Consider the following 17,368-nt stretch of genomic DNA (forward strand, 5'->3'; position numbering starts at 1 on the left):
ATGGGAGGGTAATTGTAATTGCAATAAATTACAATTTAGCCTTGAGTAATTGTAAATGTAATTCCTTACTATTTTTCAGTATCGTGTACAAGTCTGGCTCGCATATATAGAGCTGGTCGTGGGTTAAACTTCAGTGAATACGGGTTAGTGTTGGGACCGGAGCGGCTCGCCTGAAGCGTGTTGTGTAGATCGCGAATGGTGTTGACACCTTCGCATTGAGAGTACAGAGCCATGCGCCAGTGGGTTCAGAATGGTGGTGGTTGTGCGCGTGCATCGCGTGCACGGGCGTGGGCGGCGGCACGTGTGGACTGCAGCGACTTGCTGCTGCCTTGTCGACTGCAGCGCCGCGATTGTTGTCCGCACGCGCGGTTTCACACACTCCCACTATCGAGTCGTGCCGGCCAAAACACTGCTCCGCATTCTAGAACACTATTAAAACGTTTCATGGACATTTGAAGCTGCGGTGTTATTTCACACGGCCAGCATAAAGGCCCCTTTAAAGGCTCGACTCCAATGGGCGTAGGCGCTGCGAAAAATCGACCAACTTGGCCCGGCGGCTTTTGCTCTGCGCGTGGCATCAGCACAGTGGCTGCTACGTCGCGCGCAAAGCGAGCGTGCCGTCGGGCGCTCTTGGATCGGATTCGCCGCATAAAGCTCCCTTGGCAAAAGGGCGTTTATGATCTTGTCAGCGTTGTTCGTTCTTCTTATGAACCGGAAGTTCTCTGGGACGTTAAAGACTGGAGCCCCGCCTGGTGGCGTTTGCCACGAAAATGGTCTATTAGCGGCTGAGATTTTTTGTGGGCGCCCTCCTATGGTTCCCTCTCGTGACGTTATTCCCTTTGGAACAACGATTTCGATGGTGTTTGTAATTAGCATGGTGGAAGCTTGAAATCATGGCGCTCTCGGAGCAACAGTGCCAACACCGTCAAAATTCAAGCTCTTTCATTTCTTTTTTTTTTTTCTGTCGATCAGGCATCCTTTGCTGACGTCATAGTCAGTATTCGACCAATCGTGGAAGGCCGACCACAGCGACGCTTTCGATGGCCCACATCGCGTAGCGCAGCTTGGAAATGAGCGACCCTTGGGAGCGAATGACAGCGGAGAACCTGCTCGTAGCATGTGACTTGCGCGTTTCCACAACAATGGTTGGCGATACTTGTAAAAAAACGCCTTGATCAAGGGGCTTTATTTGGTCGCAACTTGTAAAATACGCACGTCAATGGGCTTTCGGTGGTGCGGGGCAGGCCCTAGTGCATCTGGACGGCGTTCTCGAGTTTCTCTCAGTGAGCGACGGGGCTTGGGGGGCGGGCTGCGTTGTGGCTGGGCGTTACACTGGGGTCTCGGGCGGCGCCGAGGCCCACGAAGGCGACGAGGAGCAGGGCGGTGCCGAACATATCCCCGAAGCCCGTGAGCAGCGGGATCAGGGCGTTGTCGGGGTCGATCTTCCGCCGCCACATCCAGTACGCGCCGATGCGGGCCAGGTACAGCAGCACCGTGAGCTGCGGGCCAGACGATGGGTCAGCGCGGGGATTTACAAAAACCTAGAACCGTCCCCACAAAACACTGAGGCCGCCTCGCAGCATATCCGACCCTGAGGAATGCGAAACTTCCACGGCCTATAGGGGGCGCACTAGTTCGCATCAAAGTGGCTGCGGATGATCGTCGTAGAACAGCAGTGCGAGCTTAGGTCTGCGACGAGTAAATAATTGCAATTTCGTGGAATACGAGCGATATAAGAGTGGTACTCACACTTCCAGCTCAGTAATGATAAAGCAAGCACCTTCGATTTAAAGCCGATCATCCAAATCTCTGTGATGCGAAACTAGAGCGCAGCTCTTGAGGAGGGGGAGGGGAGCGTACGGAGGACATGGTATGCCCCCCTTCCTCCGTACCCTCCCCTCCTCATCCTCCTCTCCCCCTCACCTTCCTCTCCTTCTCCCCTCTTTGTCTCCTCGTTCTCTCCCCTTTCCTCCCCCTCCTTTACTCCTCCCCGCCTTCTCTCCTCCTTTTTGCCTCCTTCTACTCTCCCCTCCGCCTCCTTCGCCCCCTCCTCTCCCGTACCCTCCCCTACTCCTCCTACGTACCCTGCCATCCTCTTTCCTCGTACCCTCCCCTCGTCCCACAATTTCCCCGCTAAATGTAGCTTGAAAATTGAAGCCACGTGACCTCAACACCAATTCAGTTTGCCCGCTAAATTTAGCGAGGAAAATGACGTCACATGACTTCGTGACACGTCACCGATGAACAAATTCAGTTTCTCCACTACATTTAGCGGGGAAATTGACGTCACATGACCTCGACACCAATTCAAGTTCCCGATAAATTTAGCGGGGCGGTTACCCCGACGGCGACGACGACGGCGACGGCGACGCCGCTGTTCGCGAAAACGGGCGCCTAAAGGCCCTGTCACACTAAGGCAACGGTTGAACAACTCTATCCGGCAACACGAGGAAATTGTGTTGCCGGCGACCCTGTCACATCGCGGGAACAACAGCAGTCGGGCAACATGTTGCTGCCGCCCGGCAACCGTGTTGTTTCATTCGTTGTTCGACAACCCTGTCACACCGCGCTGACGGCGGGTGCGGCACGGGGAACACTCCGTCATCTTGATTGTTTACCTTCGCTCGTGTGCAGCGAGGAGTTGCTAGAAATGTGACTCTACAAAGCGCTAGAGCGTTTGAAGAGCGGGAAATTACCACGAGACATCAACCAGTGACTGTGATTAGAAAAGTTGGCACGGGGACTATTTTACACTTTATTTTATCATAATGTTCTTTATTCGCTGACAAAGCAGATCGCCATAACCGAGGAAAACCGTATGGAGTTTTTCTGTCCGGTTCTTTCCTTCCATACAATTCCTATTTCTACTATAAAATTGTGTTTGCACCGGCAGTACCCCAAAGCTTCTTTTGTAGCGCGGTGTTGAGCTGAACTGACAGTGCTTCAAGACTGCGACACCGGCACAATCGACCCTTATAACAATCGCTGGAATAAAGATTTTTCAACGCTGTCTATTTGCCTGCCGCCTGCTATGTAATCGCTTTATTCACGAAAACGTCGTGGGTATTTTTGAAACGAATCAGGTGTCTGGTATAGCCGCTGTTTCCAAGTTCCAAGCATCCACAATCATGAACAGAGGGGTCGTTTTAACTCTTTGACTCTTTAGTGTTTGCTTTCCTGAATTATTTGTATTATATTTTATCAGCGGGTGAGTAGGCATGCCCTTTTATTTCGTTAGCATTACTATAAGCTGGTCTCTCGGCAGTTGTAATTTCAACACCAGTCTGAACCTTCACGACCGTAGCTGCGACCATTTCGACAATCGCTTTCCGTTATTACGCAGTAAAAACATTCATCAAATTATTCTATATGCACGCGATCCTTAATTATTGTTAAATAACGCTTTCGAAGCCTTTATTTGAGTAAGACGTTATTGATAGGAAACTAGCTCTGCCATCGAAGCTATCTGTGTTGTCGTGTTTTCAACGCGAAATTCGCTCAGCCAGCGATCAGGGCAACACACGTTGCCCAATACAAGTTGGTGCTCTTTTTGTTGCCGAAAGCTTTCATACCGAGGCAACAATTTAGTTGTCCATGTTGTCCTGCTGTTGCTGAGATGCGACAGGTTCGTCGGACAACACGGGGAGCAAGCAAGAAGTTGTGCGATTGTTGGACAATGTGTTGTGTTGCTGTTGCCGTCGTGTTGCCTCAGCGTGATAGGGCCTTAAGAGCTGCGCTCTGAAAAGCTGAAGGTGCTTTTATCGTTTTATCCTGCTAAAAACAATCTCATATAGTAAATACACCAAAGGACCGTCCTGAGAATTCTGCTGTGCCCTGTAAAAGGGCAAAAAAAAAAAAAAAAAAAAGACTGGGCGGAAACAGGATAGAAATCACAACAAGACACCGATGCACTGCTTTAGCTCACTGGGAGTGAGAATTGCATGTTTACGTATGTTTTCGAGCTTGTCATGATTGATAGGGAGTTCAGCGTGAGTGCACGCAAAGGAATTGTAAGAACGGTGAAGACCCCACCAAGAAGGAATGATGTTGCTCTACGGTAGAACGCGGTTGAGAGGCACCGGCAGGGTTGTCACAAGCAACTCTCGTAACTTCAGTCTCGTGACCTTACAGTTCCACAACGTTGTCTTAGGACTAGGAGCCATAATAAGTCGACCCACTGGAGAGCCACACTTGAGAACATTTTTGGCCCTCCAATGAAGGGCTAAATCTCTAGCCGATGTCACAGCAGCGGGACACCCGGAGCGAACCTGGCTGCCGAAGAACTGCGCAAGTTGCCCTTTGCTGAACACTTTCTACTGATTTTGCGAGATCAACTTGATAGAAGTCTGATCTGGAGCTGCAGTACTTCAGGTATGGCAGGACCAGGATTGAGAGAAGCCCCTAAGAGTGTTATGCACTCTAAAAAAAAGGTGTATTCTTACACCCTTGGTCCCATATAATACACCCCAAAACTTCAGTTCGACGTAGAGCGCACTAACGTCGATCTGGCGCTACAAACTTTCACGGGAGGCTTGATAGCCGTGTGGTACAACTTATTAAAATAGTTAATGTACGTGTTACTGACTACAAAAAAGGGGTTTTCTTGGCTCTACTGCAAAACATCAGTGATTTCTTTCTGTGGTCTTTCATACGTGATTTAGCTATTTAATAAGTTATGTAGCACCGTTATCAAGCCCCTCGTAACATTTGGGAGCGTCTGTTCGACTCTAGTTCTCTCTACGTCTAACTAAAGTTTTGGGGTGCATTATATCGGACAAGAGGGGGTCAAGTGACACCCTTTTCTTTAAAAGTGTCCCCTACTCCACTGGACATGCAAAGTACAAAACCCAGCGTTCTTCACGTTTTGGAAAAAACTGCCGACATGCTTTGTGAAGAAGCATAGAGTTGTTTATAGTAGACTATACACTGCTGCCAGTGTACCGCCCGCCTTTCACCAGTACACTTCTTCCTTGTCCTTTCTAGGACTAAACTTCGTCGTCCTTTTTTGAACTGGGAAGGAAATTCCAATGAGGCTTGTCTTCACTTCTGACAGTCAAACATTTAAAAAATTTCCAAGCTAAGGTTAATTTAGTTTACCTTACCCAATATCTGTACCGTACGAGCAACAAAAAGTGTTTCTTAAGCTCAAATCTATGCCACGCTGCGTCAAATGTACGCGCGCTGCCTTTTGAGGACAACTCAGTTCCCAGGTAAACGCGGAATATAAAATATAGAGCACTCGAGCCTATCCTGGTACTAAGGCAAATAGTCGAAAAGGATTCTTTTTGAAGAAACTGGTGTCAAATTGGGAATGGTTTGGTGGTTTTTACGCATTCGTTCATCTTTTGAAATTTGGGCACCGGTGCCTCATCCAGGAACTTTTTGAGGTCGGCCGAAAAGTTAACTGGTAATGAAATACAAAATTTAAGGCTCTCGTCAATAAGCAGCTACCATGGCAAATCCTCTAAAATAAGCCATATTTGTGTAAACTTGCCTTGAAGTGAACATGGTTGGACTATCATCAAAATATTAGCGCGGAAGACAAAGGGGAGGACAAACGCTTGTCCTGTCCTCACTCGCTTTTTGTATTTATGTATTTAGAATACTCTGAACCTTTCGGTTTACCACAGGCTGGAAAAATACAACTCACACAAAACAAGAAGTTCAATCATGCACTCACTGCGTGAAGCGAGCGCAAGTTAGTTGTAGCTACCCACGCATGCTCAAGATATACATTTTCACATGAGAAACGTAACTAAACGGTTCATTCAGGGGTACCACAAATAATTCAGGATTACACCATTTGACAAATCGCTCTGGCAGATCGTCCTACTCAATAATAGTTCGGAAAAAAAAAAGAGTGTATTTAAAGACATCATTTCTGTACTGCTAGGGTGAAATTGCTTTAGTATTACTCGTCCTTTTGAAGGGTGATGATGAAGACAAAAAGTGCAGATCGGGAATAATCTTCGTCAAGCCATTGGCCACAGCGTATAATTCTTTTTGTCTACACCAATTTCCTTCTTTCCTCTAAAAAGTCAAGCTCCACTTCATTTCTTGCCGCTGTAACCGATTAAGTGTGCCTGTACTGAGGAAAAACCAACCGAAGTGCCTCCATCCTTTTTATTTGCTCGCCCTGCTGGTTCCTGTATGGGTCCCATACGCACCCCGCATATTCCAATATTGGACGTACATAACATTTATAAGCAGCTAGTCGTCTCTCGCGCTGATATTTGTATAACATTTAACCAAAAAAGAAACCAACTTATTTTGTTATGGTTCGACTGTTTTTAGGCATTCATTCATAATTTCAAATTCAGGCACCCGCGCCTCACTCAGGAACTTTTTGAGATTGGCCGAGTTCTTAACAGCTGACGAAATACACAATTTAGGGCTCTTCACTACAAGCTGCTAGTCAAATATTTTAAAATGAGCCATCTTTGAGGAAGCTTGTCTCGAAGTGGACATAGTTGGACTATTTTTAGGCATTCGTTCATAATTTCAAATTCGGGCACCCGCGCCTCACTCAGGAACTTTTTGAGATTGGCCGATTTCTTAACTGCTGACGAAATACACGATTTAGGGCTCTTCACTACAAGCTGCTAGTCAAATATTCTAAAATGAGCCATGTTTGAGGACGCTTGTCTCGAAGTGGACATAGTTGGACTGTTTTTAGGCATTCGTTCATAATTTCAAATTCAGGCACCCGCGCCTCACTGAGAAACTTTTTGAGATTGGCCGAGTTCTTAACTGCTGACGAGATACAGAATTTAGGGCTCTTCACTACAAGCTACCAGTCAAATATTCTAAAATGAGCCATCTTTGAGGAAGCTTGTCTCGAAGTGGACATAGTTGGACTGTTTTTAGGCATTCGTTCATAATTTCAAATTCAGGCACCCGCGCCTCACTCAGAAACTTTTTGAGATTGGCCAAGTTCTTAACTGCTGACGAAATGCACAATTTAGGGCTCTTCACTACAAGCTGCAGTCAAATATTCTAAAATGAGCTATCTTTGAGGACGCTTGTCTCGAAGTGGACATAGTAGGACTGTTTTTAGGCATTCGTTCATAATTTCGAATTCAGGCACCCGCGCCTCACTCAGAAACTTTTTGAGGTTGGCCGAGTTCTTAGCTGCTGACGAAATACACAATTTAGGACTCTTCACTACAAGCTGCTAGTCAAATATTCTAAAATGAGCTATCTTTGAGGACGCTTGTCTCGAAGTGGACATAGTTGGACTGTTTTTAGGCATTCGTTCATAATTTCAAATTCATGCACCCGCGCCTCACTCAGAAACTTTTTGAGATTGGCCGAGTTTTTAGCTGCTGACGAGATACACAATTTAGGACTCTTCACTACAAGCTGCTAGTCAAATATTCTAAAATGAGCTATCTTTGAGGACGCTTGTCTCGAAGTGGACATAGTAGGACTGTTTTTAGGCATTCGTTCATAATTTCAAATTCATGCACCCGAGCCTCTCTCAGAAACTTTTTGAGATTGGCCGAGTTCTTAGCTGCTGACGAAATACACAATTTAGGACTCTTCACTACAAGCTGCTAGTCAAATATTCTAAAATGAGCTATCTTTGAGGACGCTTGTCTCGAAGTGGACTAGTTGGACTGTTTTTAGGCATTCGTTCATAATTTCAAATTCATGCACCCGCGCCTCACTCAGAAACTTTTTGAGATTGGCCGAGTTCTTAGCTGCTGACGAAATGCACAATTTTGGGCTCTTCACTACAAGCTGCAGTCAAATATTCTTAAATGAGCCATCTTTGAGGAAGCTTGTCTCGAAGTGGACATAGTAGGACTGTTTTTAGGCATTCGTTCATAATTTCAAATTCATGCACCCGCGCCTCACTCAGAAACTTTTTGAGATTGGCCGAGTTCTTAGCTGCTGACGAAATACACAATTTAGGACTCTTCACTACAAGCTGCTAGTCAAATATTCTAAAATGAGCTATCTTTGAGGACGCTTGTCTCGAAGTGGACATAGTAGGACTGTTTTTAGGCATTCGTTCATAATTTCAAATTCAGGCACCCGCGCCTCACTCAGAAACTTTTTGAGATTGGCCGAGTTCTTAGCTGCTGACGAAATACACAATTTAGGACTCTTCACTACAAGCTGCTAGTCAAATATTCTAAAATGAGCTATCTTTGAGGACGCTTGTCTCGAAGTGGACATAGTTCGACTGTTTTTAGGCATTCGTTCATAATTTCAAATTCAGGCACCCGCGCCTCACTCAGAAACTTTTTGAGATTGGCCGAGTTCTGAGCTGCTGACGAAATACACAATTTAGGACTCTTCACTACAAGCTGCTAGTCAAATATTCTAAAATGAGCTATCTTTGAGGACGCTTGTCTCGAAGTGGACATAGTAGGACTGTTTTTAGGCATTCGTTCATAATTTTAAATTCAGGCACCTGCGCCTCACTCAGAAACTTTTTGAGATTGGCCGAGTTCTTAACTGCTGACGATATACACAATTTAGGGCTCTTCACTACAAGCTGCTAGTCAAATATTCTAAAATGAGCCATGTTTGAGGACGCTTGTCTCGAAGTGGACATAGTTGGACTGTTTTTAGGCCTTCGTTCATAATTTCAAATTCAGGCACCCGCGCCTCACTCAGAAACTTTTTGAGATTGGCCGAGTTCTTAGCTGCTGACGAAATACACAATTTAGGACTCTTCACTACAAGCTGCTAGTCAAATATTCTAAAATGAGCTATCTTTGAGGACGCTTGTCTCGAAGTGGACATAGTAGGACTGTTTTTAGGCATTCGTTCATAATTTCAAATTCATGCACCCGCGCCTCACTCAGAAACTTTTTGAGATTGGCCGAGTTCTTAGCTGCTGACGAAATACACAATTTAGGGCTCTTCACTACAAGGTGCTAGTCAAATATTCTAAAATGAGCCATGTTTGAGGACGCTTGTCTCGAAGTGGACATAGTTGGACTGTTTTTGGGCATTCGTTCATAATTTCAAATTCAGGCACCCGCGCCTCGCTCAGGAACTTTTTGAGATTGGCCGCGTTCTTAACTGCTGACGAAATATAGAATTTAGGGCTCTTCACTACAAGCTGCTAATCAAATTTTCTAAAATGAGCCATCTTTGAAGACGCTTGTCTCGAAGTGGACATAGTTGGACTGTTTTTAGGCATTCGTTCATAATTTCAAATTCAGGCACCCGCGCCTCACCCAGAAACTTTTTGAGATTGGCCGAGTTCTTAGCTGCTGACGAAATACACAATTTAGGACTCTTCACTACAAGCTGCTAGTCAAATATTCTAAAATGACCCATCTTTGAGGAAGCTTGTCTCGAAGTGGAAATAGTTGGACTGTTTTTAGGCATTCGTTCATAATTTCAAATTCAGGCACCCGATACTCACTCAGAAACTTTTTGAGATTGGCCCAGTTCTTAGCTGCTGACGAAATACACAATTTAGGGCTCTTCGCTACAAGCTGCTAGTCAAATATTCTAAAATGAGCCATCTTTGAGGACGCTTGTTTCGAAGTGGACATAGTTGGACTGTTTTTAGGCATTCGTTCATAATTTCAAATTCAGGCACCCGCGCCTCACTCAGAAACTTTTTGAGATTGGCCGAGTTCTTAATTGCTGACGAAATACACAATTTAGGGCTCTTCACTACAAGCTGCTAGTCAAATATTCTAAAATGAGCCATGCTTGAGGACGCTTGTCTCGAAGTGGACATAGTTGGACTGTTTTTAGGCATTCGTATATAAGTTCAAATTCAGGCACCCGCGCCTCACTCAGAAACTTTTTGAGATTGGCCGAGTTCTTAGCTGCTGACGAAATACACAATTTAGGACTCTTCACTACAAGCTGCTAGTCAAATATTCTAAAATGACCCATCTTTGAGGACGCTTGTCTCGAAGTGGAAATAGTTGGACTGTTTTTAGGCATTCGTTCATAATTTCAAATTCAGGCACCCGCGCCTCACTCAGAAACTTTTTGAGATTGGCCGAGTTCTTAGCTGCTGACGAAATACACAATTTAGGGCTCTTCACTACAAGCTGCTAGTCAATTATTCTAAAATGAGCCATCTTTGAGAACGTTTGTCTCGATTGGACATAGTTGGACTGTTTTTAGGACTTCGTTCATAATTTCAAATTCAGGCACCCGCGCCTCACTCAGAAACTTTTTGAGATTGCCCGAGTTCTTAGCTGCTGACGAAATACACAATTTAGGGCTCTTCGCTACAAGCTGCTAGTCAAATATTCTAAAATGAGCCATCTTTGAGGACGCTTGTTTCGAAGTGGACATAGTTGGACTGTTTTTAGGCATTCGTTCATAATTTCAAATTCAGGCACCCGCGCCTCACTCAAACTTTTTGAGATTGGCCGAGTTTTTAACTGCTGACGAAATACACAATTTAGGGCTCTTCGCTACAAGCTGCTAGTCAAATATTCTAAAATGAGCCATCTTTGAGGACGCTTGTCTCGAAGTGGACATAGTTGGACTGTTTTTGGGCATTCGTTCATAATTTCAAATTCAGGCACCCGCGCCTCACTCAGGAACTTTTTGAGGTTGGCCGCGTTCTTAATTGCTGACGAAATATACAATTTAGGGCTCTTCACTACAAGCTGCTACTCAAATTTTCTAAAATGAGCCATCTTTAAGGACGCTTGTCTCCAAGTGGACATAGTTTGACTGTTTTTAGGCATTCGTTCATAATCTCAAATTCGGGCGCCCGCGCCTCATCCAGGAACTTTTCGAGATCAACCGAACTTTTAATTGGTGACGAAATACAAACTTTACATGCCGCCGAATACAAGACTCTGCCATTGCCAAATCTTGGACTTCAGACCTCTTCGAAGATTGTGATGCCAAGTCGGATATTCTTTCGTTTTTTGTTTGTGTTCAGGGAAATTTGGATAATTAATTTAATATAAATGTTTAGTACGTGCCGATATATTATTTTTGCCATCGGACTGTTAAGTTAAAGAGAACTACCACCCTTTCATATATCGTTTATTCACCGCAGTGCTTCTATTCAATAGAATAAAAAAGTCACCGTTATAAATGCATAACAATAATAATGAGTGAAAATACTTCGAAAACATTTTTATCATTTCATATTATCGTAATACAAACCGTTGTTTTGTTGTCTGTCTTATTTATGTCAGTAGCCGAATAGTGAAAATAATGGTAAACGTCTAAACGAGAATGAATTCCCCTTATTTGGTGAATTGGTCTGAGGAACCCAAGAAAATAATTTTGAGAAAAAAACTAAATGTAGCCAGCACATTATTGATTATTGTAGTTTATTCTAATCGAACAGAAATCTTGTTTTTTTTTTTTTTTTTTTTGAATTTGTGCTTGTTTGGACTTCTTTCTTTCTCAAAAATTGGTGTGTGCTGCTTCCGAGATATACTTTTCTACAGATGTAATACGCGTCTTAGACACTACAGATTTTGCGGTAATATTGAGGAGGGATTCTAATTAATTTATACAATCATAACGATTTGTTTAGAGTGAACTCTATACTTCGATTAACTTGGATACTATTCGTAGTCGAAAAACACGTTTATTCGACTGGGGAACCTGCAGTTTAGACGTCACCATGTTTAAATTTGTCACAAGAAAAGCGGTATATGAGAGAATAGAGTAGTAGCGTGGCAAGCTGTTCAAAGCACAATGTTTCGGCGTGGAGTGGATTAGTAGCATGGCAAGTTCTTCAAAGTATAATGTGTCGGCGTGGTGGCCATGTTTGTTTAAAAAATACATTTTCTTCTATGGGAGCGCTCTTGAAACCCGCCAAGAGGTGGCACAGATTTTTGGGGATGACAATGCCATTTGCTTCCAAGTGCTGCATGGGCCTCTTGCATTGGCCCTTTGACGCCACTTACGAAACTAACATAAAACACATCAAGGATTTTAGGCGGGGTTAGCCATCCCACCAAATGGTTGTGCTCAGTTAATTTATATAAAATTCAAAATGAATAGCACTTTCTATTGATGGCTGATTCACACGACGAACTGGTCCGCAAACGCATTGATCGCGTCCGCGGTTCATCCGTCTCCCAAGCGTATGCACACAAAGGAGCAGCCGAGCAGACAGCAAGGACGAACAAAACCTGTCGCGACCCAACAGTGCCGCTAAACTCTAAAATCGCACTACCTCACTGTGGCGTCCAAGAGAGAGATAGACGTATGCTACTTTGAAAAAGAACTGTGCGCCGCTGTTACGTGCAGAGCGAAACATAACACAGTATCGGCTAAGCGCGAAGCTCCACTAGATTTACCGACCCAAGGTATGACAGAGTCATGGGAGTACCAACCGGGGGGGCCGTCACTCTTTACGCCATCCGAAGCGGCCTGCTCGCGTCACGTGCCCTGTACCTTGTCCCCACGAACGTCACAAGACCACGTGGTTCGACGCGACGTGGCCATGACTGTGACGACACGAGACCAATGTTGCCTGACGCAACCGAAGTTTCGGTTTCGGCATCTGCGGATGTTTACATTAAGATTACACGAATAATATTCCATATTTCGCGAGTCCGAAGACGTAGGGCTGTTTAGTAGTGCCTTGGGAATTGGAATCGCATGTAAACCTAAAAGTTTTGGAATTGAGCGTAGTTGCCCTTTAACTACTTTTCTCAGCAATTTAGTAACTTTGAATTACATTTTTATTTCGGCAATTAGTAGTTTACTTTAATTACTTTTTTGAGTGACTTCTATTCAAGTTACATATCCTTTTCGAATTTGAGTGGTTCTTTTGCCTATTAACAAACATTCCTGCACAAAGGAGATGCATTCTCGGACGATAAGCTGATTTTTGCAAAGAGGGGGAAGAAGGTGGCGTAGGAAGGGGAGGGAGAAAATGGTTTGGAGAGTCCAAACGAAACCCCCCCAAAATTTTCTAAAGCCCGGCCCCCCCCCCCCCCCCCCCCCCTGCAACAACACTGCTACGAAATGCGGGGAGTGAACAGACATGACGCGAGAGAGGCCAGTAAGTACGGGATTAGCGCCGAAGACTGGTGTTTCTCTGTGTCCCGAGCTCAAGGAGACGACCCATTTGAAGAAGGAACTGGTCCCCGCTTCTCCCCAACGTAGAAACCCTCGCCCACTATAGGAGGTGCACACACTGCATCCTCACTCAAAGGAGGTAAGAAAATGGAGCCCCTGCTCGGAAACTCATCTGGTGCTCCCGTAGTTTGTACTGTACTCGAACAATCGCGTGCTAAAGGGCAACGCAAAGATTACCCTTTTGCGTTGCCTTTGGGAAGTACTCTATGTACTATCGGGGAAAAATGAAATGCGAACAGAGGAGCGCGTGGCTCGTGGTACAGGCTGCGCCGCCTGGAAGTGAGCCTAGGAGCGAGGGTGCGTGGCCTACTCCGACGTGTTCACGCCCCTCCCTCTGCGCTTCCCAAGCTTCAGCAGTGCTCCTCTTAGTGCGCTGAAAGCTATCACCGCTATCTTTGCTGGCTCAGCGCGTGCGGCGCAAAGAAGCTCGCCGCACTCGCCGAGCAGGCAAAGATAGCGGTGACAGCTTTCAGCGCACGGAGAGGCGGGCTGCCGAAGCTGGGGGAGCGCCAATCGAGGGGTGTGAACACATCGAAGTAGGCCACGCACCCTCGCCCCTAGGTTCACTTCCAGGCGGCGCAGCCTGTACCGCGAGCCACGCACTCCTCTGTTCGCATTTCATTTTTCCCCGATAGTACCATCGGGTTCAAATGAAACGCGAACAGTGTCGGAACTTCGAGCCCACTGTACGGCGCAGCTTCCAAGCTTAGGTTCTCCTTGGCGAGGATCAAATACATCGGAGTATGGCGCACAACCTCGTAGCGCCCTACTCCGATGTGTTTGAACCTTGCCAGGAACAACCTAAGCTTGTTTGAAGCTGCGCCGTATATTGGGCTCGAGGTTCCGACACTGTTCGCGTTTTATTTAAACCCGATGGTACATGCTACCTAAAGGACTACTCTTTAGAAAAATTGTACTTTACTTGAAGTAAATTCTCTGAACATATGCTTGTATTTTCCGAGGAAAGTAAAACTCCCGGCTTCAATGTATATTCATCAAATTCGAAAAAAAAAAAAATGGTGGTATCGTCGTGTGAAAACGCGCTCTTTCGAGACGCAATCTGGTCATTTCTCTGAGTGAAGTAATGGCGGCTGTAAGACCCATGGAAATAGTGCCTTATAAGTTGATTTTGTCAAATAGCTCGTCAGCGAGAGTAAAACAACTACTCTGCGGCGGCTTGACCTTATACAATATTTGCTGCCATTTCCATAAAAAAACAGATGCACCTCGTTTACCCCTGGAGCAATGCATACCAGTTAAAAAGACTGAACACTGTATAGGGAATTAATGGCCATCATGAAATATTGTGTTAAAAGTACTTGCACTTTACCTTGAAATATATTGTATTTATATACGTTAATTCAACTACATTGCACCCGGTGTACTTGCTACTTTACTTGAAGTACATAACCTCTCATTTACTTTGTACTTTACTTCAAGTACTTTTTAGACGTACTTTACGCAACACAGCAAACAAGCAAACACTGCCTAAAAAATCAAGCTCAGACAGTTCTAAACCTCAAAGTAGAAATAACACATTCGCAGTACATCATTGACCAAACAAACAAGTAAATACAAAACAATTAAGCACGCAGAAGCAGAAACAGCCATTAAAGCATTCCTGTGAAAAAAAAGCCAATTCCTATTTGGCTAGCACAATTTCATTAACGGATCAAAACCTCTTCACTTTATTTTTGCCATAAAAACACGTAAAAGTAACTTCGGGAGTAACTTGAAAAGTAATTCGCTACTTTTTTACGGTAATTAGTAATTTTCTCAATTACTTTCTATTCGAGTAATTTGTACTCTACTCAGATTACTTCTGACGTCAGTACTCAGTAACTTAACTTAATTACTTTTTTGAGTAACTTGTACATGCTTTCGCGCACGAAACGGTGAATCCCAGAGAAAGTAAGAACGCAGTGATTGCCTTTATTTAACATGGTAAACACACTTGCAGGCGTGCGCCCCGGATGAAGCCTCAAAACCAAAACTCGCGTAGCGGGATTCGTGACTGAGCCGGCTACTACCCAACCTCGTTGTCAAGACACTTTCTGCAAGCAAACACTAGTATTGCCAGTAAACACAGAAAAGCGACACCGATACAATTATCTTGTAGAATATCACTTTTTAGTTGTAACTGTATTCATAGGCACTACATGTTGTATTTAAGTTAAGAAAAAAACATAAAACTTTTGTTCGTCACAAAAAACTAAATATGAACGTTAATTCTGGTAACAGTGTATTTTTGCCGAATCTCTACCGAATCTTTAGAAAAGTTCGGCAAAAGTTCGGCTCCGCCAAAACCCAAGACTCGCGGCGAATTTTCGATTCGACAAAAGTTCGGCCCATCAGGAGTAAAATTATACGACCCGGAGGGGGGGTTTAGACACAGGCATGGTCTTGCTCGAGGAAGCTTCGGCATAAAGGCGACCAAGCCCTCGGCTCGCAAAGGGGAATTTGAAGATGCCTTCACGCACTCGGCGCTCGCGCCTTGAGCACACCACAGCCACAAAAAAGGTCTTGCTGGGTGAACGGTTAGTTAGAGGTGGAAAATGATTGCGGCGTGCTAGACGAGTTTTGACAGACGCTCCTCGACACAGATGAGTAGCAGAACCTGCGTTCTGTCAGGCGAGAAAAGTTGCTTGTACCAAGCTTTTTGTGCATGAGAAAATGTTTCTTTTGCAATGGTTGGGGTAATTTTTCTCTACAAGTGGTACTTGCACCTTTCAGGAAGGCACATTCATTAGAGACCAGCTGCCCTCACCATCATGCATTCCCCTGTTAGTTGCTGTCAGTAAGTAACCTGATAGCCCTGGGTTTTTCTACCTTTCTAATAGAAATTAACTGTTCTTGTACACGTGCACTAGTAAAAATTATGCTACGGCCCTGTTTCAGTTTTGTAAAACTTTATTCCCTCGAACCAAAGACCTGTCTTCAGCTTGGTTCAGATGCGCAGTACAATCATGGCATGTCTTCAGGCAGTGTTGTAGACAGAAATTTGTGTTGTGGGTTGTGTGTGTGCGTGTGTGTGTCTGTGTGGAGTGTGTAGTATTTCAATTTTTTTCATTTAAGTCACTCGCTACACTACCTAGATGGCGCCACTGTTCCACCATTGCGCCCGTGTTATCAGGGTTGCGTCCCCGTGGCGCTCAACCCCATGTTGTTGCCCGTTAAATAAACAGTTACGCTTCAACCACCGACCGCGTCGGACGTCTCTCTCTCTCCGTCCGGGGCTCCCGCGCCCGGCCCGCCGGTCACCTCTTCGGCATGTGAGACTTCTCCTTTTTCCGCAGGCCCACGCAGGCACGGCTCTTTTTTATTTTCTCGGGTGTCCGCATCTTCTTTTAATTACTACATTTTTAACGACTGAGGATGGGATAATATTCCCCCCCCCCCCCCCCCCCCCCCCCGCATTTTCGAGCCTTCGCGCCTTTAGGGCTTCGTTTCGCCGATTTTCGTCGCGGCTCTACTCTTCTTAGCATCGTTTTTTTGAGCGTCTGAGCGGTTGGTTGGGCGTACTCCGCGTCTAGACGGGACGTGTATTTTATTTTAACAAAGAACGGCGCCTTTGTCCGCTGTGTCCAAGATGGCGGCTGCTCAGGGTCGCGTTCCCGCCGAATTCCTCCCTACGCCGGGTGAGCCCGTAGCGCCGTGGCTGACTTGGAAGCGCGGCTTCCTGAACTACCTCGAGGCGATCGACGCCGAGGATTTTCTGCCGAAACGCAAGAGGGCGATTTTATTTTCATTTCTCGGCGATGAAGGCAATCGCGTCGTTGATGCGTTCAACCTAGCAGGTCCGTCCGCTAGCGCGACTCAGAATGAGTTTCAAGTTTTGTCGTCCGCTCTGGATACCCATTTTGCTTCCGCTCCAAACATCATTGTCGAGCGTAGGAAGTTCGTCAACCGAGTGCAAGGTCCAGGCGAGACCGTTCTCGAGTACCTTGGGGCGCTCAGACGCCTAGCTTCTTTTTGCGATTACGGCGAGGCTTTAGAGAGCCGCGTCGCAGAGATGTTTATTTCGGGGATCCACAACACAGAAGTGCACGATCGTTTAATCCGAGAGTCCGACGGAGCTAACGCACCTAGCCTCGATCGTGCTGCCCAACGAGCGCAGCAGTTCGAGCGGGCATCTTGAGATTACGATATCTTTCGGCGTTTGTCAGACCGAGATCCAAACGCGTCGCACGTGGTAGAGCGTGTCCAAGATGGCCGCGATCTTCAACCGTTGAGCGATCAGCCTGCCCAAGATGGCGAGGGGAGGCACTCACTTGATCGAATGACGTTTTAGCGAGCGCCCACGTTTCACCGAATG

At 45.6% G+C, this 17,368-nt stretch overlaps 1 protein-coding gene across 2 annotated transcripts in view; it reads right to left on the reverse strand.

Moving 5' to 3' along the window:
* Positions 1-1,156: 1,156 nt before the first annotated feature.
* Positions 1,157-17,368, reverse strand: part of LOC8030991 (solute carrier family 41 member 1) — a 239,830-nt gene continuing 223,618 nt past the window's right edge. For both annotated transcript variants that reach the window (XM_040500875.1, XM_029978532.4), the window contains exon 9: positions 1,157-1,499. In XM_040500875.1, the coding sequence (XP_040356809.1) occupies positions 1,281-1,499 (219 nt within the window). In that variant the 3' untranslated portion in view covers positions 1,157-1,280. The remainder of the gene's footprint in view (positions 1,500-17,368) is intronic.

The sequence above is a fragment of the Ixodes scapularis genome, unplaced genomic scaffold (genome assembly GCF_016920785.2).
Source record: "Ixodes scapularis isolate PalLabHiFi unplaced genomic scaffold, ASM1692078v2 PGA_scaffold2__306_contigs__length_199485367, whole genome shotgun sequence".
NCBI classification, from domain to species: Eukaryota; Metazoa; Arthropoda; class Arachnida; order Ixodida; family Ixodidae; genus Ixodes; species Ixodes scapularis.